Here is a 25,942-nt window from a genome sequence, read left to right as displayed (position 1 = left end):
AGATGTATCCATGATGCACCCCCACAGCTTCTGATCAACACAAGGCATATCACATTACTGCTGGTAACACTACAATTTTATCACAGTGTGGTGCTTTGAAAAGAGGCAGATGAATGACAGATAAATAAAGAAATTGCATTTTGCAGCATTTAATCTTGGTTACTGTTTATTATGAGATGAGATATATAAAGAGAAATTGCATTTTTGCAGCATTTAACTAGGTTACTGTTTGCCTATTATGAGATGATGCATAAGTCTGAAATGAAAGAGTGAATACATTCAGTATGAGAATGAAAGTATTATGAGGAGAGAGAGAGAAGGTGAGTTGCTGTGTAAAGATGAATCAGCATAGTGAAAAGGATTTAAAAGAATTATAATTTGTGAGAGACAAACCGTAGGTAGTAGAATGCTACAGTTGATATGGGGAAATCCTCTTCCAACTACTGGGTTAGAACAGCCAGAAAAAAAATATTGTGCATTGGGGAATAGAAAAGCAAAAAAAATATAAGGAAGGGAATTTAGAAAGTAGACATGCCGCACCCTATGTAGTGCATTGAAGATGTTGAAACCCTTGAGCGAGGTAAGAGATGGGTCAGGTATTGCTACGTTCGTAGTATGTGCAAGGGACTTAATGCTGTAGTATCTATAGATTTACCTGTGATTAATTGAATAAAAAACAAGAAGAGGTATCATTGAATTACGTATATGTAGATTTCTGAATAATGTGAAGAACATGCAATCAAGATAAATATTGAAATGCAAAGTATTGGAGATTGTACATTTTCATTTCAAAAGTATTATCGAGAGAAAATGGATCCCATACGATGAGGTTAAAGATAAAAAATCTATCATCCGAAGTCTGGTAACTCAACATGATAACAAACCCCCGTTTCTACGAAAGAACCTGATTTAGAAAAAAAAAACAAAAAAAAAACTGATATTGATGAACATAAACTTTACTATCTTTTTTAAACAATTCAACGACACTTCGCCAAAGGACCTAGCTAGTTGAATGCCGAGCAGTGGTGAGTCGTAAGGGATGTTGTAACCAATTAACGTGTGAGTGGCTGTTGTGTGTCTGGGTCGAACAGTCTCCCTCACTCACCAAAGTACTAACTGTGTTCGCAGGCTGGTGCTCTGTTTGTCAAGATTCAAGGGGATACTCTGTTAATACCTAACCGTACAATTACTAAATATTACCAGCTTTCAACGCTTAGGGTCCGACTTCGTGTCACCAACCACTGGTGTTAAGTTACGACCCAAAATCTGTTGCGTTTGGCCAACTCTTGACATGGCTTAGGGTGTGATTCACCTCCAGCTCCTGATGCTCAGCGTCGCCTGCTACAAGTGTTTTTAGTTCATAGTAAAGCATTTGTCTTTGCATAGGCCCAGTGAACCCAAGTAATAATGCTAACACATGTGTTATTTGAAATATCTGTTGTGGTAAATAAATAACCAAGCCATGTTTTTAAGGTTGTCAAACAGACGACACTCTGGGGAGATTGTGAGAAACGAATTACGTCATGTTCGTGACATTTCTTTTGCTCCATGCACGTACCTGTGGATGCATATGCGTGTGAGCACAAGCTTAGAGTGTATTTAGCCTGAAGATGGAAATAACAGAGGATGGATGAGAGGAAGTGCTTCGTAAAAGAGGGAACTAACGGTAAGATTTCAAGAATATTGTGGTGCTTCGTCATTTAATTGAACATCTGTTTAACGCCATATCAGCAAAATTTTTCGTGTACCTTTAGTTTTGTTTCTGTGATCATTGTCTTAAGCCAATCGCATGAGCCAAAATATAGTAAGTGAGTTTACGTTTTTGATACAGTGAGAGAGTGCCTAACTTGTGTGAGCCATACAGTTTTCCATCTTTCAATAAACAAAATTATGTAATGGACCAAGGTATACATTATAGCCTCGGGTATAATACTGCATGGCTTGAATTCTGATATATTTGTTATCCTAGAAAAAAAAAACTTTGCACTTCTATTCGGCACTTAGATCGACTAAGGTCACACATCTAACATAAAACACATCCAACTTAGAACCCACTTCTCTGTAGTTACACATGGGTCGACCTTGCCAGTAATGGCACCTCGATCACATACAACACCGACATGTGCCAGTAATGGCACCCCAATCACATACACATCTGACATTGCAAGTAATGGCACCTTAAGAACGGACTGTCACTTACAAGAACCCGAGCCAAGCTTAATTATAGTGAATTTGAAACACACAATGTGGTGCAGGGGTTAGCATTGCTGACCATGAGCCAGTACGGGTCGGCCAACACCAAACGTAGTTCATCCTCCCCTCAGGGCTGGTCGATAATTTGGTAACTGACTTAGGCTACAATGTGTGTGTGTGTGTGTGTGTGTGTGTGTGTGTGTGTGTGTGTGTGTGTGTTACAAAATTGAGGTGGGGCAACGACTCTCTCCCCGTAAGACAGACTAATAACACACACACACACAATGACCAGGCCTCCGGTCATCTAGGTGGGTATCTCCGGTCAGTGCGAGGTGGATAAAAATCGTGTTATAAATGAAGCTATGTCAGATATTTCTCTGAAATATGGGAATAACCCAAAAGTTTGGGAGGTAGGAATGGTGTTGCTCGTGAGTGTATAGAACGAATTCTGGCGAGTACGAACGAAGTGGACATATTCATCCTTAGCAACAACGGTCCACCGAGGTAAGAGTGCGGATAGGTTTGCACACACATGTACAGAGGAGGTATTAAGAACACTTCACTAGGAAGTTGTGCAACCCAGTAGTTAGCTCATACACATCAGATCGTTACGAACAGGGAAATCTAGGATGAAGTAGCATTACATTTTCAAGTATAGCGTTTCATTGAAACAGCCTCAAATCAGCATTGTAATGTTCAACAATAATTTGTTCCGGTGACAGCTTAAAACGTTCCTGACACACTACCAAATTTTTTGATGGTGTATAATAAGTAACTGCAACAGTATCGCATCAACGAATATTGTGAGAATGCCTTCTACCGCAAATGTCTCTAATATCTAAGAAAAAGGATCACGTATTTACAGTGCTTATGTACTAAGGGCGTGGATCATCTCTTGTCGTTACATGATTATTATACGAGTCTGTCATGGGCTTTACCAGGTTAATGATATTATCTAGCCAAGTTCTAAGTTGATGACATTATCCAGCCTAGATGAGGCTTCATTGGCTGATGCATCTACCCTGTGATGTTTACGTAATCTGCTTTGTCAGGGCATCCATAATTCAGCAGGTTGATTTTTCCCCGGATTAAAGATGATATATTCAGATACACTAACCTGCACCCACGATGACGAGAATTGAGCAAGAGTAGTGTATTCGCCGGGTCAGAGGTAACCAATCCATTTTATGTCCATTGTCGGCAAAGTCTGCAGCTTCATGATTAATGTCTACACCACTTCATATCGCGTGGTTCGTGCCCAGTTTTGCAATCTCACTACTTGGGGAAAAAATACTCTTCTATTCATGAACACGACAGGCACATCCAGCTCCTGGAGTGAGGCCTTCGGTAATCACTTCATTGAACCGGATTAAGGTAAAATGCTTGATAATGGCTATGTATACCACTATGTACTGAGAATTGTATGTGCCAGTCAACCCCATGGAAGGCGTGGAATATAGTGCTCATTAAGTAATGTATATCTTAAAGGGAGTTAGTTACTCTGATGTTTCTCTACAGTTCTAGCTTAAAACATTAGTTCAAACGGCGATTGTGATGCAGTTATCTTGCTGAAGCAGTGAAGAAGATTGATTGCTCACGCTAAGTTCAAAATCCGTTCATAAAACTTGTATATTTCTCGTGATCTTGTCTGAAGCAGAATAAACTAGTTCAGAACAAGTGAACTTCGTCTTGGTGTATATGTCCGACACGACTACAGTTCCCTCTCTCCCATACCTCTAAGCAGTGACCATAAGTTATTGATATGCTTGGAAAATTGCATTTTTTTTTTCTACAGATCCAGTCTAGTTGATGATGCTGGCAATTTTAGTTATATCAGTTGTGATGTATGGTGAAGCACACCATGGCTTCCATACTATCTACAGACCAGTTAATAGTGAGGTGCACCATACCCTACACACTAGTGCCCAAAATCTGGCTTATCCAGTAACAAGGCCATCTTTGGGTAAACATAAACATGAAGGAGAAAACGGGAGTCCTAGACTAACCCTAAGTAAGGGAGAGGGGCACCATAACGAAATTTACGAAGATGGCGAAGAGCACATCGAAAAATCATATCAAAATGTCAGCGAAATTATTCATCACACGGTTGCCAACAATTGTTCTAATGGTAATTGTTTGGGAGGTTCTGTTCGTCGAACTGATACCAACAGAGTGCAGGCTGACACAAATGAATCCTCTCAAGAAGAAATATTGGCACAGAAGATTGTCGGAGACGATGGTGCATCATCACTGAACGTCTTGCGAGGGCACAGGAAGCCTAGGAAGACGGTGAGGTTACCTGGCCGGCGCTCCTCTAACTTGAAGATTTTTGTTGATGCTGGTCGGACGAGTGGTTCGCTCCGTCACTTCTGGCGCAGCACCGGCCTCTGGTGAGTTCACATCTTGATATAATCGTTATTTCTAATGTCAGTCTACCATAAGGTCGTTCACCATTTGAATACGCACTACTCTTTTAAGTTAAACATCACTGTAAGCAAATTCATAGGAAAGAATATCAAGACAATCAATTAATAGATTTTTCTGTAGTCCTATAGAAGATCAGTATTCATTCTCTATGCAACATGTGTGATTCCTTTCTGATGTATATATAGATACATAGAATTCTCGCTAATCTATCAGTTTTGTAGATGGCGCGTAATGAATTACATAAAACAATACAGTATAATTCATTCACTGTATCTAGAATCATTACGGGTAAATGAGCCGATGGTGATAAATCTGAATTTCAGATGGTTGAAGGAGTTACAGCAAGGTTATTGATAATGAATGTAAGTTAAGAGAACTTGTAACAAGAACTGGTCAGCTAAGTCTTGCATATTCAGGATGAGACAATAAGATTTGTATTGGTAGAGTTGAAAAGGGATTAGCAAGCTGAAACTGTACTGTGTCTCACCAAGAAGTATGTACATGTATAATTCCAATTCCAGTCCACCTGCCCCGCACATCACCACGCGTCCATTTCTGCTCAGCCAAGACGAGAAACTAAACTTGGCTCTGATTGGTTCCCTCCCGAATAACGCCGTCACCCAGGTCCGCATCCATTGGCTGTTGGACTTGATAAATGGAAGGTAATATAAAGTCTGCTGGAGAAGCAAAAAAATTCTTACTCTCAGAAGGATTAAACGGCGACCATTATTATTATTATTATTATTATTATTATTATTATTATATATATATATATATATATATATATATATATATATATATATATATATATATATATATATATATATATATATATTTTTTTTTTTTTTTTTTTTTTATACTTTGTCGCTGTCTCCCGCGTTTGCGAGGTAGCGCAAGGAAACAGACGAAAGAAATGCCCCCCCCCCCCCAAACACATGTACATACACATGTCCACACACGCAAATAAACATACCTACACAGCTTTCCATGGTTTACCCCAGACGCTTCACATGCCTTGATTCAATCCACTGACAGCACGTCAACCCCTGTATACCACATCGCTCCAATTCACTCTATTCCTTGCCCTCCTTTCACCCTCCTGCATGTTCAGGCCCCGATCACACAAAATCTTTTTCACTCCATCTTTCCACCTCCAATTTGGTCTCCCTCTTCTCCTCGTTCCCTCCACCTCCGACACATATATCCTCTTGGTCAATCTTTCCTCACTCATTCTCTCCATGTGCCCAAACCATTTCAAAACACCCTCTTCTGCTCTCTCAACCACGCTCTTTTTATTTCCACACATCTCTCTTACCCTTACGTTACTTACTCGATCAAACCACCTCACACCACACATTTTCCTCAAACATCTCATTTCCAGCACATCCATCCTCCTGCGCACATCTCTATCCATAGCCCACGCCTCGCAACCATACAACATTGTTGGAACCACTATTCCTTCAAACATACCCATTTTTGCTTTCCGAGATAATGTTCTCGACTTCCACACATTTTTCAAGGCTCCCAAAATTTTCGCCCCCTCCCCCACCCTATGATCCACTTCCGCTTCCATGGTTCCATCCGCTGACAGATCCACTCCCAGATATCTAAAACACTTCACTTCCTCCAGTTTTTCTCCATTCAAACTCACCTCCCAATTGACTTGACCCTCACCCCTACTGTACCTAATAACCTTGCTCTTATTCACATTTACTCTTAACTTTCTTCTTCCACACACTTTACCAAACTCAGTCACCAGCTTCTGCAGTTTCTCACATGAATCAGCCACCAGCGCTGTATCATCAGCGAACAACAACTGACTCACTTCCCAAGCTCTCTCATCCCCAACAGACTTCATACTTGCCCCTCTTTCCAAAACTCTTGCATTTACCTCCCTAACAACCCCATCCATAAACAAATTAAACAACCATGGAGACATCACACACCCCTGCCGCAAACCTACATTCACTGAGAACCAATCACTTTCCTCTCTTCCTACACGTACACATGCCTTACATCCTCGATAAAAACTTTTCACTGCTTCTAACAACTTGCCTCCCACACCATATATTCTTAATACCTTCCACAGAGCATCTCTATCAACTCTATCATATGCCCTCTCCAGATCCATAAATGCTACATACAAATACATTTGCTTTTCTAAGTATTTCTCACATACATTCTTCAAAGCAAACACCTGATCCACACATCCTCTACCACTTCTGAAACCGCACTGCTCTTCCCCAATCTGATGCTCTGTACATGCCTTCACCCTCTCAATCAATACCCTCCCATATAATTTACCAGGAATACTCAACAAACTTATACCTCTGTAATTTGAGCACTCACTCTTATCCCCTTTGCCTTTGTACAATGGCACTATGCACGCATTCCGCCAATCCTCAGGCACCTCACCATGAGTCATACATACATTAAATAACCTTACCAACCAGTCAACAATACAGTCACCCCCTTTTTTAATAAATTCCACTGCAATACCATCCAAACCTGCTGCCTTGCCGGCTTTCATCTTCCGCAAAGCTTTTACTACCTCTTCTCTGTTTACCAAATCATTTTCCCTAACCCTCTCACTTTGCACACCACCTCGACCAAAACACCCTATATCTGCCACTCTGTCATCAGACACATTCAACAAACCTTCAAAATACTCATTCCATCTCCTCACATCACCGCTATATATATATATATATATATTGTGTGTGTGTGTGTGTGTGTGTGTGTGCAGTACATATTCATACTTGCCTTCACCCATTCCTGAAGACACTCCGCCTCACAGGAAACAGCACAAATGTACAGGGATCCATGTGTTGATGGTGCATCATAGGGGTCTACATGTTGGCACAGCACAGGAGTCTGTGTTGATGACACAACACAGGGGTCTGTGTTGAAACAACATAGGGGTTCACGTGTTGATGACACCACAAGGGTCCTTGTGTTGACACAGCACAGGGGTCCATGACTTGATAACACGGCACAGGGGTCTGTGTTCATGACAGCACAGGGGTCCACATGTTGATGACACAGCACAGGGGTCCACGTGTTGATGATACACTGTTATGTTCAATATTATGGTTGCAATGAGACCCAGTCAGTTCCAGTTCATATATAATCTTTGCTTTCGTATCTTTAACGTCCTCTCTTCTGTCAACATTGCCGGGACGCAAGTTTAGCCACAGTTATTATTTTCTGGATACACATCATATTTTCATGATAAACCTGTTCAGTACAGCAGCTGGCCAGGGAGGACATTGCCTGTAGCTGCACCGAACCTAGTGTTGGTTGGTTCTGGTATGTACCAGGTGAGGGGTCGGTCTCATGTACCAGGTCAGGGGTCATGTACCAGATCAGGGGTCACATGTACCAGGTCAGGGGTTGCATGTACCAGATAAGGGGTCACATGTACCAGGTCAGGGGTTGCATGTACCAGATAAGGGGTCACATGTACCAGGTCAGGGGTTGCATGTACCAGATAAGGGGTCATATGCTCCAGGTCAGGGGTTGCATGTACCAAATAAGGGGTCACATGCTCCAGGTCAGGGGTTGCATGTACCAGATAAGGGGTCACATGCTCCAGGTCAGGGGGTCACATGTCCCCGTGTTTATGGCTCAGTATATTCTGAGAGGAACGGCTGGGATGGCGCTGACCCCATCAGTGCTCGCGGGGGCGACCAAGATGTGAGGTGTTCGTCTGTGTAGGATGGCTCGTCTTGTTCTGGAATTTTTCAGTCTTTACTTAGGACATATTCACCGTTTCCCACGTAGAGAGGTAGCGTCAGGAACAGACGAAACGACTGCCCCATTTGCTCACACCCACTCTCGGTCTGTTGCATAACAAATCGAAATCATTAAAGCCACAATTGGATTTTAGTATTCATCTTGAGCTGCTGGGATTATAGCATATTTTGACTTGAACTCTGGGGTCAAAGTAAGGCCGCCAAGATATTTTCTTCTTCCATATCCCGAGATGTTTCGTGATATTTGAATATATTTCACATTTTCTTAATTTCTTCGGCCATTTGTTGTATGTTCTGTTCCTGTATCACTCTCATCAATAACAGTTCCCCTACTGATCCTGTTTCCCCCTCATCAACGACATCCCCCATTAATCATATATACCCCTCATGAACAGCACTTCCCCCAGTGATCTTACTTCCCCCTCATCAACGACAGTTCTCCATTAGTCTTATTTCCCCCTCATCAGCAACGGTTCTCCCATTAATCCCATTTCCCCTTCATCAACAACAGTTCCCCCATTGATCCTATATCACCCTCGTTAACAGTAGTTCCCCCGCCCTCGTGGCCACAGCTGGTTCATCCTTTAATCCTTCTCTGATCTTTACTCCTCCCAATGTCAAAACTTCAAACCCTCAAAATCACCCTCGTCCAGTTTTCTGTGTGTGACACAATGTTCTCAGAAAACTCAATGTTCCCCAGGACATTACATCGATTGTGAATGAACTGGATGTATCGTGAATAAGTCTGTTTTGTGAAGATGCTTGCAAAGATATATCCCGTTTTTTTAATGTATTATATTATCACTTATCTATGGTAAACGGGTCTTTGGAGCATGTATCCTCATTGCTTTATATGAAGTTTTATATGAAGTTGCTGGTGTCGTACACCTTTCATTATACATCACCTAAAATCATATCGTTACAGGCTTGATCCATTGAGCTTCAGTGTACCGTCGAGCTCATGGGATTAACCCTCCGTTTGACCCCGTATATCACAGAAAAAAAATAAGATTTTTTCCTACCCTCAGCATAGAGAATGGGAGGCCGCAGTACAACTTCACTCAGCTGGACTCCCTGATGGACCTCCTGCATCAGTACCAGCTGCACCCGGGCTTCGAACTGATGGGGAACCCGGGGAACATCTTCGCTGACCTGGAGAACAACACCCAGGTGCTCTGGTGGCGACATCTGGTAGCTGAGACCGCTAGCAGATACGTGGGTGAGACGCCATTTGCACCTAGTGGTGTGTGCGGTGTGTGTGTCTTTATACCACTGTGAGCAGACAGGAGTGAAGTTGTTAGTACAATGAGGGAGGTGTACGCATGATATCCTTATCTCTCAGTGGTTTTCTTATGCCATACATTAGCCTGAAAATTTCATTTGTTATTTTAGTTACTGCAACACTTACCTCGTTCGTGTAGTAGTGATAGCAGCAGCAGTAGTAGTAGTGGTACAGGAGGAGTAAAATTAATGGTAGTAGTAGTAGCATTATTATATTATTATTATTATTATTATTATTATTATTATTATTATTATTATTATTATTATTATTATTTATTCCAAGAGATAGGGGGAGAAAGAATACTTCCCACGTATTCCCTGCGTGTCGTAGAAGGAGACTTAAACATGCCTTCCGTGTGTGTGTAGCTTCCTTTTTGTGTTTTACCGGGAGAAAGTTTTTCAGTCGTGGCGCCGCATCTCGTGAATATTCCCTGCTGTCATATAGCCTCCTAAATCTTATATGTATTGTATGCATTGGCCATATCCTCAGTAATTGTGTGTGTGTGTGTGTGTGTGTGTGTGTGTGTTGAGAAATATGAAATCTCTACGTTTGCTAAACCGTCTTTCACAAAACATGGAAGGTAACGTTTTCGTTAATATATGAGGTATACAAGAATGATTTACAGGGACTTCTATCCTGCCATGTTGACCTTGGATGACCTTGTGTGCCGGGGGCCAGCTCGCTACGGTCTGGAATGGGTCGCGTCATGGCGGTGGGAGACGTGGAACGAACCTGACCATCATGACTTCGACAACCTCGTCTTCACCGTCCAAGGTTGGTGGAGCATCTTAGAACTCAGCTCCTAGGAGCATTCACTCTACGCTTCTCTCTATATGTTTTTACCTAGTGAAAAAAATATGCCAAAATCTCTGTATTTGTTGTATCTGACCCTCTGCTGCTGGGGGATGAGCTGATGTTTTTATCCTGACTATGGTTCATGGTAGTGACGTCTCTCACAAGCTAATATCAGGCTACTTTAGGAACTTGTGGACCCACATTCCACTGATGGTGGTGGACTGAGGTGTACTGGCGGCATGACGCGATACACTGCTTACTTTTCCTGCTTTTCATAATTTTATACAAGGAAAAGACTCCGCTCTTCTCTACACACACACACACACACACACACACACACACACACACACACACACACACACATCTGTGGGAAACTTTTCATGTTGAGTAAGACTTCCACATTAAGACAGTTATCATTAATGATCCTAGTCCTGTTTTTTTTCACCTCATCTGCTAGTTATGATTTTTGACACCTTTTTTTTATGTACATCCGGTTTATAAGTATTCATCTAAGCATGACCAAAGTAGTGATAGATTTTTTTCTTATTTCGTTTGTCTAATTTGTTTAAGTCACAAGCAGCACACTGTAGCAGAAATTATCCCTTATTTACTATCACGGACAACATCCTTTAAGACAGTGTAGAATACAACGGAAAAATAACGCACCACCCCCAGGTTTCCTGAACTACTACGACGCATGTCGTGCTGGCCTGGACGACGTGTCGGTGCAGCTGGTGCTGGGGGGCCCCGGGGGGTCGTGTCGGGAGCCCCAGTACTCCCGGATGTGCTGGTCGCTCCTGCGTCACTGTGACCGTGGCTCCTCCTACTTCACGCCCGGCCGCCCGCCGAGGATCGACTTCATATCCATCCACAAGAAAGGTGTGAGGAAGGGTACGGCGGCGTAGTGAGGAAAATGTGTATTTAGAATTGTGTACAACTTGATAAGGTTCATTGCAGAGGACCAGTCCTTATGGAATACCATCCGCCAGGGATTAACGTCTGGGGAAGTAGTGATCCAGAAGGCGACCATGTCATGCTCACGAGGTTAACCTGTAGCTGGAAAGTAATGAGCGACTCGTGATCAGTTGAGCAAACGGGTCCTATATTGATGATTTAGGGCAATTTCTAGTCGGTACTTTATGATAGCGACAACGAAGCATTAACGAACAGGAATGTATAAAGAAATAATATAATTTTTTTTAGGATTTCCGTTTATGAAAAGATGCAAAAAAATCATCACTCAGAGATTTTTGTAGACTCATACGAGTCTTTTTCCACTCTTTTGTGTGTAGGACAAGAGGACGCTGACAGCATCCTGACGCAGGAACTCCTCACCATCCAGATGTTACGGAAGAACTACCCCAACCTGCGTCACGTTCCAGTTATTAATGAGTGAGTTACTGGTTTGAGAACGAGCGTTGGATGAAGATGGGAGGCTGCTGAATAAGGAGGTGGCTGATGAGGATCTTGGTTGAGGTACGGGTGTTCAATGAGGTGTGGCCAGTGATTGAGTGTGCTGGTTAGTAATGTTCTTGGACGGTGTAAGAGTGTTAATTGAGGAGCGACCGGTGAGTGAGTGTAGACTAATGATTGATTAGTAAAGATGCTGAATGAAGAGTAGCTCGTGAGGGTGTTGAATGAACGTCTGTGAGGATTGAATAAGAAATGCTCACTGAATGAGGAGCGTCCTCTGTGTGATGAATTATGGGTGGTTATTAAAGGAGCGTTGAATGAGGTAACCGAAGGAAAGACTAGGAGGTGAGAAAGCGGTAGCAGAGGAGATGCCATTAAGCGAGTGATGAGTGAAAGTGTGTCCGTTAAAGGAGCAGCAATTACTTAGGTGGTGCATGAGGCAATGGGCGGATTATGGTGGCAAGTTAAGGTTTGAACAAGCTGTTATTATATTCGTGTGCTCTGTGTGAGTCCTAGGCTTCATTTTTATATGGTAAGGGATTGAATGAAGGGTATAGAAATACGAGCCACAACAACGCAGTACTTTATTGGGTAATTTACGGAGGTGATGTAGTCCTTCGCAAAGTGCTACTCTTGGTGCAGAATCGTAGTAAGGAGATGAGGTTCAAGTAAAGTAAGATATTGGAGGCTGGCTTAGCAGCAGTCCCGCGGTGCTGGTGAAGGCGCAGGAAGTGAAGCAGGCGTCCCTTAGGAGGGTTTAGCTGCCAAGTTTTGGGGAGCTCCTGCAGGAAGGGGTTTGCGCATTCCATGGTCCTTAGAGGTGCAGGATGCTGTGGGGTCATAATCCCCATAGTTTAAGCTGCTTCTCGATATGGGAGGGGGGGGGTTTGATGATGTCCCACGTGACTTCTGCCGGAGGTTGGCGTCAGAGATGAGGCAGCATAGACACCAGGAAGATGAAACGTCATGAGTCACGCAATATCCTGATACTGACAGAAAGAGGCGCCAAAAGGGCCCTGAGAATCTGTAATCGCGTGATGCACTTGTTGCCTGAAGCAAGTCCACAGCTTTACTGACCGGTTGATTCCCACGTATAAAAGATGCGGTAGGTCAGGTCACGAAGGCAGTCCTTGGAAGCCGAGGAGGTGGGAATACGATCACTAACTGGCTTGCGACAAGGGAAGGTGACGTTGATAGGTGGGGACTTGAAGGAGGCGGAGCTCCTGTATGTAACTGATGTTCGAGGATGGCAGGCTCGGACATGACTTGTACGCTGCGTGACCCACGTGAGGTCAGGCAAGCCGTGTGATGCTAAGCTCATTACCACTGTTTAGTCTAGGGATTTAGAGGGCAGGTGAGGTCAAATGTCGCTACTTGTCAGTCTCGCCTCTCTCGTTCAAGCATGTGATAGTCTGGCGTCATGCCGAATTACTCTACAAATCCAGGAGCGTTTGAGGGAGAGTAGATGCGGGAGTGGTCACTGTGTTAGTGGCAAGTGATAGTGAGGGAGTGACACAGGAGTAATGGTGAGTGATAGTGAGAGAGTGGTGACCGTGACAGACAGTTGAGGATACAAGATTCATGAAGTACAGACCTACCTGGTATCTCGCAGCTCACACCGTCAGTTATGTCCTTTAAGGTAATATAGTACCTCACACTGGCTTCTCTGAGCCTCATGTAATTTGTCGTAATTATATGTTAGGATCCACCACACACGTGCTACCAGGTATCCACAATAATGTTATAGTGTTCTGTCGTTGTCTGCAGCGAGGGCGACTTCCTGAAGGGTTGGTGGCGGGGCCTGGCATGGCGGGCCGATGCTCGGTACGCAGCCCTGGTGGTTCGGGCCGTCTACATCCACTTGCAGGCCCGCGTCACTGTTCCACGATATGACCTCATCAGTTTCGACAACGCTTTCCTGAACTACCGGCCCAGCTTCTTCGACCAGAGGACCATGATGGCGAGGTGAGGCAAAGTGCGTTTCCGTTCTTTGGCTTCGTCGATCTCCTCCCATTTTGCCCGGCAGGCATTACAGTGTTGAGGCCAACAACACCACCAGAGACTTATCGAGCTGTGGTTGTGAAAGAACGACGCTTTACTTATAAGATGAACCTCAGTTATTTAGTGAGATAAGTTTCAAGGGTTAACTGTTCAAGTTATTTTGATAAATCACTTGGCTAGATCTCTGTGTGGCGTAGCTCTTAGTCTTCAAGCATCGTTGAACCTAGCACTCAGAGTCTAACCTTTACTTTGCTCTTCTTTTCTTCTGCTGCTTTATGAGGAGTGCATTATTTTATTTTTTATAGTGTTAAGGCCATACCACCTCGCTTGCATCTTGTGTATGTATATCTAAGTAACACAAACCTTCATCTAGCAATATTTCTTGAATTAAAAAGTTTCATCAATACTCATGATTACAGATCTTTTTTGCTTTTGTCTTTAGATTCCAGATTAACTCAACAGCACCGCGCCAGGTGCAGCTTGTGAAGAAGGCCGCTTACAGTGTGATGGCGTTGCTGGCGCTTCTCGGAGATCGATCATTGTCTTACACTGTACGAGGCAGCGACAACAGGTGAAACCAAACTTACCGTGTACAGATCAGAGGTTAACGTATGGAAGATTGTTCTGTGGGAAATACCTACCGAATATGAATTTTATCATCGATCACTTGCTGCAGTGGCAGGGTTGTTATGCTGGTGTATGGTCATATAGTCTATCTCCCCCCCCCCCCACTTTTTTTTTTTTTTTTTGTAAATAACTACATTCCTGGACGCACATCTGCTAACCTTAACTATGTCTCCTGTGCCTGAAGGTTGTCGATCATATCTTCGTGTCGAAACTGTGAGCCGGAAGCTGTGACCACTTGGACAACCAGACGTCATGACCTTCAGAAACCTCAGACAAACGAGCCATGTCCCAGGACGACCGAGCCTCCCTTGTCTTCCTCAGACGCACAAGAACACGAAGGCACAGGAGGAACAACTCCCGTTAATCACACTAATCAGCTTCAGCATCGTAGCGTGATTTACAAGGCTCCTGACCACGAATACCGTAATGCTGGGGGTACTGGTGCCACAATGAGCGACCTGGACCGCCACACAGCCATGGCCAACGGGTCATGGGAAGCAACGGTTCTAGTCTCTCTGTCCAACGGAACAGAGAAGTCAACGTCTGCCAAAGTGAGAGTGAGGCTGTCGGTAGCTGTGCCCAAGTTCCTGGTGGGAGGTAAGGTCACAGTCACTGCTCAAAGTATGTGCCGGGGCAGGAGAGGTGTAGGACATTGACATCTCCCATTGTGAAAACAAAAATAGCTTGTCACATTCCACTTATTACTGAGGTTTTTCCTCGTGCTGCAGAATTGAAACGACAAATTATTACCTTTTAACTCTGGTTATATACATAAATTCGTAACATATATACGTGTGTGTGTTACCGGACTTGCTCTTCTTGAGGTTACGCAGCAAATATGAAATCATCTTTGGCGAGGCTCTATCATCAGCAGGACAGACATCCTCGTCAGATATCTTCTCAATCCTAGATAGTCCATTATCTCCAACACACACGCCCACCTTCTGTACCTTCTCATCTATTGCCAGTGCCTTGCGTCCATACAACAACGATGGGACCACTATTCCTTCAAACATACCCATTTGCGCCCTCACAGATGACGGTCTCTCTTTGTAAACATTCCTCAATGTTTCCAGAACCTTCGCCCTCTTACTCATCTTATAACTCACTTCCGCTTCCATGATTTCATTCGCTGCCATGTTCACTCCCAGGGATCTAAAACTCTCTACTTGCAAAATTTCTCCATTCAAACTCACACCTCAACTAACCGTCTTTCTGTCCTGCTAAACCTAATAATCTTGCCTTTTAGTCGCATTTGCTCTCAACTTCCTGTCACACATTCGCATATACTCAGACACCATCTTCTGCAGATTCTCATTCGAATCTCCCACTAGTGCTGTATCATCAACAAACAACATATACACATGTATGTGTGAAGACTGTGGACATTTTGCCTTTATGTGTACGTAATGTTTAAGGCTGAAGATGGTTAGACCTATGATGGAGGGAGTCTCGCCTGACAGGTGTGGTGGCAGTGACAACGTACCGCCTAGGTGCAGGTCAGGCAGGACCCTACGAGGCCTGGCTTTCCCTCGCACGTCCCGTGGAGCCAACTCGAGCCCAGCTGGCGTTCATCAGGTCATTTGAGGTGAGTTAGTTTTTATGATAAGGAGGTACAAGACTAGGGGAAGAGAGAGAATGGGAGGGAAAGGGAGAGATTTTAGCTAAAATGAAATGAGCCAGGATAGAAAGAGCTGAGAGAGAGCAAAGTACAAATAGTGTTATTGATATACTGTCCCCACGGTAGTGTCCTGCTGGTTGTGACGTTAGGCGAGGCAGGGATGACCCCTGGTTCTGTGTATTGATGAACGGGCGAGGCAGGGAGGCATGTCTACCAGTCGCAACAAACAAACACTCGCTCACCGTTCCACCACGACTTCTGTTGCTCCTGCTTACTGTGGTATTTCTCCACTGAACGCCCCGGCTCCATTGAACTACCTGTCTCCACTGAGTTTCCCGTCTCCAATAAACGCCTGGTTTCCGTTGGCAGTTTAGGGTATTATGTAGACCACCTCAGTTAAAGGAATTATCAAAAAGTATTTGCTTAGCCTCCAGATTTGCATCGACAATGATGCTTATATATTTGTGGTCGTAGTGACTCCAGCTGGGTGGGTGAAAAGCCTTTAGAATATAAGGTTGACAGTATATGTATGTACCATGTGTTCCCTTATCAAAAGATGTCTGCATACTGTAGTCTCCCGAAATATATCCATAACAGACAACTGCTTCCAGTTGACCATAGCTTCCCTTGTTATGACCTCTGAACAACAACTGTCCAACTTGCATGATCTTTAAGGCTAATCTCTCTCATCGTTGTTTCCATCAATATAGATTAATTTTGTGCCGTTGTTTCTTCAAACAAGTGACTGACTGGTGGATGATGTCAGGTTAGGCAGGTAGTCTGTAGCTGCAGTCAGGTTAGACTGATGATTCGCCAGGTTAAACAGGTGACTGTCGTCATGTTAGATAGGTATTTGGTGGATGTAGTCAGGTTATATAACTGGTGACTGTCGTCGTGTCAGATAGGAGACTGGTGACTATCGTCAGGTTAGACAGGTGTCTCATAACTGTCGTCAGGTTAGACAGATGACTGGTGGCCTCTCGTCAGGTTAGGCAGGCGACTAGCGACTGTCGCTAAGTTACAAAGGTGACTGCTGCCAGGTTAGACTGATGGCTGTCGTCATAGTGCTCAGTTCTGTGAGGACACGGAAATATTTAAGCCTCTGTGGGTGCTTCGTGCAGTGTCTAGTGCCGGACGATTGAGGCAGTGTCCGGTATAAGAGACAGAAACTTGCAGATATTAACTGCAGAACTGAGCGACATCTGAGACTTGTATGGGTTCATGTACTCCATCCTTCCTCCCCCAACACTAGGGTCCTCGACGAAGTGGCCCCTCGTTGGTCGTGGCGCTCGAGTCCAACTTACACTTTGGGATGAAGCTGTTCGCGCCAGATGTCCGAGTCATCCACCTGTGTCAGACCTCCACATCCAACCCAGGCCAGGTGAGTTAACCACGTGTCAGACCTCCACATCCACTCTTGGTCAGGTTAGCCACCCACCTGCACCACACGTCCATACCATAACTGAGTCATCCATCTGTCTCACAATGCCCCGCCATCATAGTAAAATCATCCATCGGTGCGTATTCGTGTGAATGTAGAGCAGAGGTGGATGACATGCTGATATGGATATGTGATATAGATGGACGTGGAGGAAGCCATTCCCTCAGACTAACACAGATGGGCCATCCATCTGATCTATTCATGTGACGTAAGGGAAAGCCTTGATATAGAGACAAGTAGACAGCCGGTCTGATCTCTTGAGAACAAAGGTCCGAACTTTTCCTAGGATAGCTTGACCTGTCTCCTGAGGACCAAGACAAAGTTCACGCCATTATGCGCAAGGGTCGTACCGCAACGCTCAAGGGCTGAGCTGTCTCGCTCAAGGGAATGTTTTCCTTTCACTTAGTTTGATGTATGTTAGACAGTAACAAAAACACAATAAAAAGAAAACTCTCTTCTCTTTTGTAAGTTTATTAACATAGAAATGATGTGTTTACACCAGGTTATCGGCGTTAGGACGCTGGGTGTGACGTCAGCTGATGTTTTGGTCACGTGGTCGGACGCCCGGATCAACACGAGGTAAGGCCTGTCTGCGTCATCACTTATCACACAAGTACCTTTATATCGAGTGTTCAAATTTGTCAAGTGAAAAAAAAGTAACAAAGACCTCACTACAGATCTCGTCTGATCTTAATTACAAGAGAAAATCTAAAAGTTAACACTTAAAAGCTTTGTGTGCATTTCTTAGATTTAAAAGACTACCTCATCGAACACATACAGCAAAGGAGATTGTTGAAGAACGTACATATCCTGACTTCAGTTTCAGGGTTTTCATGATTTAAAATCGTATCATTGTTTCCCTACGTCTGAATAACCTGGCTGGAAACGCTCCACGTCTTACAGATAAACAACCATTAATTATAAAAGAAAAAAGATGAAAAGCAAACGAGTGTCAAGCTTCGTCCTACCTTCTTATCCTCCCTGTTAACAGACCCCCGTCCTTGCCTCACTACCCCTCCCTGTTAACAGGCCCACTGCCACTCTGCAGCTGAGCCAGAACGTGACCCAGGTTCTCCAGGAGAGAACCTGGCGCAGTACTGCCGCTACGTGACCCACCTCCCGTGCTCTGAGCGCTCCACCCATCCTCCGTAGATAAAGCCTCTTGCACGTATTTTCTCCGGCGGAGACGCGACCCGGGTCACAATAGGACGGCCGCTGGCTGGCTGGAGGGGTCCGCTGTTGTGAGGGATCAGAGATCAGCTCACGTTGACTCTCGAACACTTTTCAGACATTGACTATTATCAGACTGCGGTACTGGTTACTGTTAGCTGTACTGGAACTGTTGGATCTCTGTGGGAGGCATTCACTTGTAAGTAAGCTGTATGTAAATTTATGATTGACGGGTCAAGTTTCCCTGCGGTAACTCGGCTCACTGTCATGTATTCTCTTGGTTCCAGCGGACGATTCAACTTTCTCATTTTCGTTTCACAACTTCCTCAGCATCTTGTAAAGTTATATTTTTTCCCTTTAAATGATTTCTTGTGCAAGGCCACATGTAAACTAGGAATTCCCTTCCTTTTGTCTTTCACTTCAACTATAACTTTATCTCGTCAAGAGTCGGGTCTATATATATTTGCTGTTAACCACGAGGAAAATGAAAGACAATAAGTTCTCAAGTGCAATTTCGTGTAATGATCACATCATCAGGGGAGATACAAGCATGAGATAGAAGACGTAAAAGTCAGTTGATATACAAGGAAGCGACGTAGCTAAAACGCCATTGGTAAACAAGCGCAACCGGATAGTGGTGTTCCACCCGGTAACGCTTGGTTACGTTAAGTAAACCCGTCAGCTGAGCCTGGGAATGTACGTGAAAGACGACGTACCTGTGTAACTGCTGGATGGTGATTACTGATTATCCCCGCGGGATGGAATCGTTTCCCACGGCTTCAGACACATCTCCAGACTCGAGCTTCCTGAGGTACTACTGAACCTTACCAGAGCAACGGTGTGCCGGACCCGCCATAACCTGTGTTGTGGATAGATAACTATCCTCTGGCCCGGACGCCCTTGTTGGCCATCCCTTCTCACCCCTGTGCTGCACCTCATCCCTCAGTTGTACCTCACCCTTGTGCTGCACCTCATCCCTCAGTTGTACCTCACCCTTGTGCTGCACCTCATCCCTCAGTTGTACCTCACCCTTGTGCTGCACCTGTGTTGTGCCTCACCCCTGTGCTGTACCTCATCCTTGTGTTGTGCCTCACCCCTGTGCTGTACCTCATCCTTGTGTTGTGCCTCACCCCTGTGCTGTACCTCATCCTTGTGTTGTGCCTCACCCCTGTGCTGTACCTCATCCTTGTGTTGTGCCTCACCCCTGTGCTGTGCCTCACCCCTTCTCCAGGTAGGATGTTACAGGTGTGTTTTTTTACCGTGTGTTGGCAGGTGTGTGTTGAGGTACGAGGTGGAGCGCAGTGTTACAGGACGGGGCGGACCCTATTCCCTGGTCAGCGGAGGCAGCCTCACCCTCCACAACAACTTCTGGTATTCCCTCCCCGCCCTTCATGGTTGGTAACTATGTTGTTATTATGGTCTTGGTGGATAGTGAATGAACGGTTCACTGTAATGCACTCTCTCTCATACCAGGCATAATCATTGTGTCTGTATTTCGATCCGTCTTTATTTTTTTCTATATTCGGTCCGTTGTATGTTGTCTGACACACAGTTTCGTGCCTAGTGTTAACAGCACTTGTGATCTCTTCCCCAACACCCGCAATTTCACCTCCGACACCTAAACAATCATGTCATCACAAAATGACTCCAACCCTCAGTCTTCACGCTCCTGAGTACATACATTCCTCAGACTCCCGACGGACCTCTGGTGTTCGATTCATCAGGCACAACAAACACATCGGGGGCAACAAAGACGTACGACTAGGATGCGTTCAGATAATTTTCCTCCATCAGTACTTGAGACAACTTTACCAAAGGTTGGTTGTTCGGGCGCAACACCTGTTTTCGGAAGACTTGTGCACATTTCTGTTCTCTTTTGAATATTTGTTTCGAATCTCTTATGATTTTCTACTTTTGGAAGCCTTGTGCACATTTTGGTTGTCTTTTAAATATTTGTTTCGAATCACCTATGATTTTCTACTTTTATACACCTCACGAGTGCACCCCATTGTGATCATCAGTGTAAAGTGAATTCTTCGACGATATTTTCGGTTAAGTTTTGCAGCACACAACATCATGATACAATAGAAGGAACCCCACCCGCCTCCCTGCAGTAGTGGTGTAAGCAGCGACCTTGCATTAAGTGGACACTTGTCCTCTGTTCTCCTGGTAAATCAATTTTTTTTTTCATCCATTGTCGTCTCGGGTGCCATAACCTGGGCGTCTTGAGTGCCATAACTTGTGTGCTCTGCCCTCCTCACCCTGGCTTCAGTTTCACTTTCTCAGTAGAATAATTTCTCCTCATCTGAATCCATCAGGAGTTCACTGAAGATCACTTTCCTCACTCTGTAACGCTAAGGCTTGGCTTTTGTCCTCTGCTTCCCATCCGCGCCGTTGACCCTCTCATTGTACCCTGCGTCTGTCTTATGTCCCTTACAGAGGTATGTCCACATGTCTCTCCATATTACACCTCAACTTTCCCTTACAAACACCTCGACTACTTTTAATCCCTCGCCGTCCTTCACTGTAAGAACACTTGTTCTCTGACACACTCACCATATTTACGTCAGTAACAACGAACCATGCGGAACAGGGTGTTCTTGCTGGACAAATGAAGATCTGCCATGTGACCAGGTTTTCATATATTGCTTCTTGTAGTAAGTTCTGAGGCACATATGCTTACCACATAGAGTATCATGTCTAGGTCATATGGTGTAATATAAAAAAAATCCTATTTCAGTGACTTAACAGTTGATTCCATGTTTTTTGGCCAGCTATAGAGAGTGACTATAATAGAGCAGATGTGAGTAGTTGAGAAAGTAATTTTTGGTTAGCAGAGACGGTAACTTAATGCCTTAATCAAAGCCATCTTGTTAACACTGTGTTTATGTACACATTCCTAAGCCTCTTATCTATTTTATTGCACGGCCTCAGTGAACCGTTAGGTTTACTGTGGACTGGCTGTCGCAGACAGGATTCGAACTTATGCGAACCCTACCCCTTGGGCGGCCCGTGAATGTCTACTCTTAGTATGTTGTAAGCCAACTTGAAAGAAGTAATTGTGACTATTAATTAGAGGATAATTATTCATTGTTTTTCTCTCTCATTCCTGGCCACTGCCTCACAGGGCCTGGCACCGTCCAGGGTTGGTACCGTGTGCGTGTGGTCACCTACTGGGGTACCAAAGGCGCCTTCTCACCCCCTGTCTACCACCACGTTGATTAGAGTGAGGCAAGCATCAGAAGTGGCCCCCCCCCCCGCTACCTCGTGGGGTACACACCTGAGGTACTCCCTACTGCCTCGTTGGGTACACACCCCACTCCATCTGCTGAGGTAAACAACTGAGGTGCCCTTACATCAGGTAAGGTAGGCACCTGAGGCAACCCCTCGTACTACGTGAAGTAAACACTTGAGTTATCCCCTACCACAATGTAGCTCGACTCTAGGAGTACAATGTCCTTACTAGTTCAGTTAGTTAGCTGAGGCACAACTACAGTCGCTCGAGATGTACACAGTCAATATGAAGGGTAGATCATCTTGTGTGGCTTCTGTCTGTGTTGAGCATAAACATGACTGCCCTTATCCCCACCCCAATCTATCCTCGTTGATCCTGTCACCAAGCCCCTTACCGTACTTTACACCACTGTCATACATGGATTGTCATGATAAACACTTTAAACCAATTTTTTTGTTTGTTTTATAACCACAAAATCTCTTTATAAAGCAATAGAGAAATGATAAAGGGAGTAGTTTTGACTTGTAATTTCAGTCATCAATGTCAGAGAAGAAGACAGAGAAAAGGAGACGTCAACCAGGTATCGTCTGTGTTATCTAATCAGCATAAGTGTTATAGTATAGTAAGATACGCTTAAGAGGAGACGAGCGGAGATTTAGCGTGTGGAGAGGACTTTATTCAGCCTGGGACACTGGGATAGGAGAATGTGGGATGGGCGGAGCACGTCCCATTCTGGGGCTAGCGAACTGCGGAGTGGAGGACACAGGCGCCGCCTCTTCAGTGGAAGTACAAACTTTACTCCCTGGTACTACGGGGCACTGGGGACTTGAGGAGTGATGTCCTTCCTACCTGGGAAAGCACTAGACCGAGAGGCTGTTGACGGTAGAGCCTCCTTCCCAAATCAGCGGGATCGCGTTTCCCGCTTAGGATGAGGGGTTCCTGTGGCTGCAGGGACTGAGCAGAGTTATCCTTACGATGTGCGTATGGCAGAGATGGTATCCTCCATCTTGGTGCTCGAGGCTCCTTCATCTGCAATGCCAGAGAGATACCCTCTTCTACCCTCATGTCCTGAGACTATACAGTTCAGGAGGGTGAGGTGAGGCTGAAGCCTCCATCCTGGGCATCGGGAGCTGCGGGTTGTCTGGGCTCTTCATACTCATAGGGTTGGCTGCCTGGACTTATCAAAACACGTAAGCCAAACTACCCGCTACCCCAGCAAGACCCGTAGTGAGTTCAGTGGGCTCAATCACATATAAGTTGTCAACATGATTAGTTTCTTACTTAAGTCCACTAATTGGTAGTATATCAAAATCTAATATAATCAAATTCCATGAACAATGTAGATTTAACAAGTTTGGTAATACCCAGGTCGATTTTGATTTCTAACTTTTTTTTTTTTGAGTCATCCTTATTCACAAAAATATCTTGTTGATGTCCTATTAGAATATCTGGTGAATGCTTTAGTTAATCTTGATTGATTTGTTTCAAATTCTGTGTCTTGAATTGATGAGATTGTGTATAAAAGACTGCGTATTTCAATTTAATGGTCAGAAGTTTGGTATGCAAGTGGGTAACATTCATTATTATTAATGTTCCAATTCTTTGTGTATTTGATAAGAAAAGATTCAATGATATATCTCTTGTTCAAGAAGTTACAGTTTATAACTAAATTAGCATTGCTCTAGTCAATTCAGTGGTCATAATTTTTAACGTGAAACAAGATTACTAAGATAACTTACCTTCTAATGCAATCTGATGTAGGTATGTAGATGTTCTTTGAGTTTGGCCAACAAGTGAAAATTTACATACATTTCTCCTTTTGCTTAACAATTTAGTACCTTCTATCAAATTTACTCTGGAAGTGGAAAATTGCTGCATGTTGCCATTTTTAGATCGCATGATCCATAGGGATGGAAACATGTCTAAGATCAGCATCTGCAAAGAAACCACCAATGTTTATTCTTATATTCATTATTAATCTGCTCTACATGTTAGAATTAGACAATCATCATTCCAGTCGATGTTCCTTGGGGCATTACGTATATGCACTCCAGAATTTATTGATGAAGAGTTTAAGATATATTCTGTTGGATCCAAGTAAACGTATCCTAGATCTTTCATTGATAAATCTCTTAAGTTGGCAAGGAAATCTTCTTAAAGACTTAACTCCAAAGCTCCCCTTGATACCAAGAATCTTTTAGTTCTCCCATTTAGTGATAATTTTACCCTTTTCCCCAACTTATTCAAACCCTTAATGTAAATGTAACCTTCAGCAATAATAATACTATCAAGAATGTCTTGATCAAAAGCTCATCAGAAAATTCTGCGAGCTGTGTTTACAGAATCTCTTGTAAAAGCTGTATATGTTTTATGATGGGAAGACTGGTAAGGATCTCTCTGTTAGACATGTGCAGCATAACTATAGTATAAGAACAGGACTAGATCCAACGCTTTGTTTCTTCAAGAATCATGACTACTGAATTGACTGGAGTAACTCTGATTCAGTTATAAAGTGTAACTCTGACCAAGAAATATATAATTGAATCTTTTCTTCTTAAATACACAAAGAATTGTAACATTTATATTAGTGAAGGTCTATACAAACTTGATAGCTTTGTCATAGGCATTATTTGGAAACGGTTTCCTGTATTCTCTACATAATAAAGTTTTGTCTTGCATCTCCCCTGACGATGTTATTATACTCGAAAGTGCAGTCGACTTATTGTGTTTCAATTTTCCTCGTGGTTATCAGCATATATATATATATATATATATATATATATATATATATATATATATATATATATATATATATATATATATAATCCTTATGCAATATAAAAGTTACAATCGCATTCAAAGGCTAGAATGTTTTGATCTAACGATCACAACCAGAAGTGTAAAGAGGATTGCTAACAGTAAGGGTATTACGGCGTTGTCTGTTGCGCGAAAACTCTGCAACTCTTATTTATCGATGTATATTTTCCGGGTTTACCATTTGTACATTTCTAATTTTTTTCAGATATGGTTTATATTCATTTGACACAAGTCAAATGCAAACATTTTCATTAAATTTTCCTCACATTATTATTATTATTATTATTATTATTATTATTATTATTATTATTATTATTATTGTTGTTGTTGTTATTATTATCATTATTATCATTATCATTATCATTATTAGTGGTAGTAGTAGTAGTAGTAATAGTACCAGAGAATGACCACAGCAGGATAGAGAGAGACCACTCCAGCCCCTCCCATACTCTGAGCCTGCCATCCACAACCCACTCTCTGCTGTGCTCCGGCACACAGGGACACAAACCACGACACCTGATGTGACGATGTCGTCTGGTGCAGGAAAGGAATGCAAAGGAAATCAATATGCAACAGACCATTTCAGCACAATCTCTTTACCTTTCTCAACCACACTCTTCATTACCACACATCTCGCATCACACTTCCAACATATCCACCCTCCTCCGTACATCTTCATCTATAGCCCATACCTCACATCCACGTGATATTGTTGGTATATATATATATATATACACCAAAAATCAGATAAGCAAAGATGACTGACTCAGGACTGGTCAGTTAGTAAAAATAGGTAAGAAAAATGCAAAAGCCTTAAAAAAAAGCTGTGACTATTGTATACATCAGAGTTTACATTAGTGGATGAATAACGTTGGATATCAATGTCTCGCAAAATAGCCTCTCTGTCTCGTGCGTCATGTTCCTTTACAACCAGAGCAGTTGTTGCTCAGAACATACTGGAAGGCCGCACGGACACAAGGTCGTATGATAAATTCTTGGCCACTCAGTATAGGGCCATTCTCCCCACGTCACATCTGTCTCAGAATTCCATCATCCAGTTTATCAGTTGCCCGGTCTGTGGACCACACCAGAAACCTTCCTCTTCCTTGCTGTCACTCGGCCGCTTCCTCTAGGTCTTGTCCCGCTCTGTGCATTACGTTGCATT

The 25,942-nt window shown here is 43.5% G+C and overlaps 1 protein-coding gene across 3 annotated transcripts; it reads left to right on the top strand.

Annotated features, from left to right (window-relative positions):
- On the top strand, window positions 1-24,671 carry Idua (alpha-L-iduronidase). Of its 3 annotated transcripts, none has more exons than XM_071686472.1 (15): window positions 1-1,180; window positions 3,989-4,583; window positions 5,142-5,282; window positions 9,404-9,594; window positions 10,336-10,431; window positions 11,128-11,331; window positions 11,745-11,844; window positions 13,633-13,830; window positions 14,309-14,437; window positions 14,678-15,090; window positions 15,957-16,081; window positions 17,367-17,495; window positions 18,058-18,134; window positions 19,998-20,119; window positions 21,853-24,671. In XM_071686472.1, the coding sequence occupies exons 2-15, from the start codon at window positions 4,003-4,005 to the stop codon at window positions 21,948-21,950; spliced, it is 2,604 nt and encodes an 867-aa protein (XP_071542573.1). In that variant the 5' UTR covers window positions 1-1,180; window positions 3,989-4,002; the 3' UTR covers window positions 21,951-24,671. The 3 variants fall into 3 exon arrangements, with proteins under 3 accessions (XP_071542573.1, XP_071542564.1, XP_071542555.1); XM_071686463.1 differs by having other exon boundaries at window positions 1-1,666; XM_071686454.1 differs by having other exon boundaries at window positions 1-4,583.
- Window positions 24,672-25,942: the final 1,271 nt, after the last annotated feature.

This window comes from Panulirus ornatus, chromosome 3 (assembly GCF_036320965.1).
Source record: "Panulirus ornatus isolate Po-2019 chromosome 3, ASM3632096v1, whole genome shotgun sequence".
NCBI lineage: Eukaryota > Metazoa > Arthropoda > Malacostraca > Decapoda > Palinuridae > Panulirus > Panulirus ornatus.
Note: the sequence above shows the minus strand (reverse complement) of the source record. Positions and strands in the feature narration are given on the sequence as shown.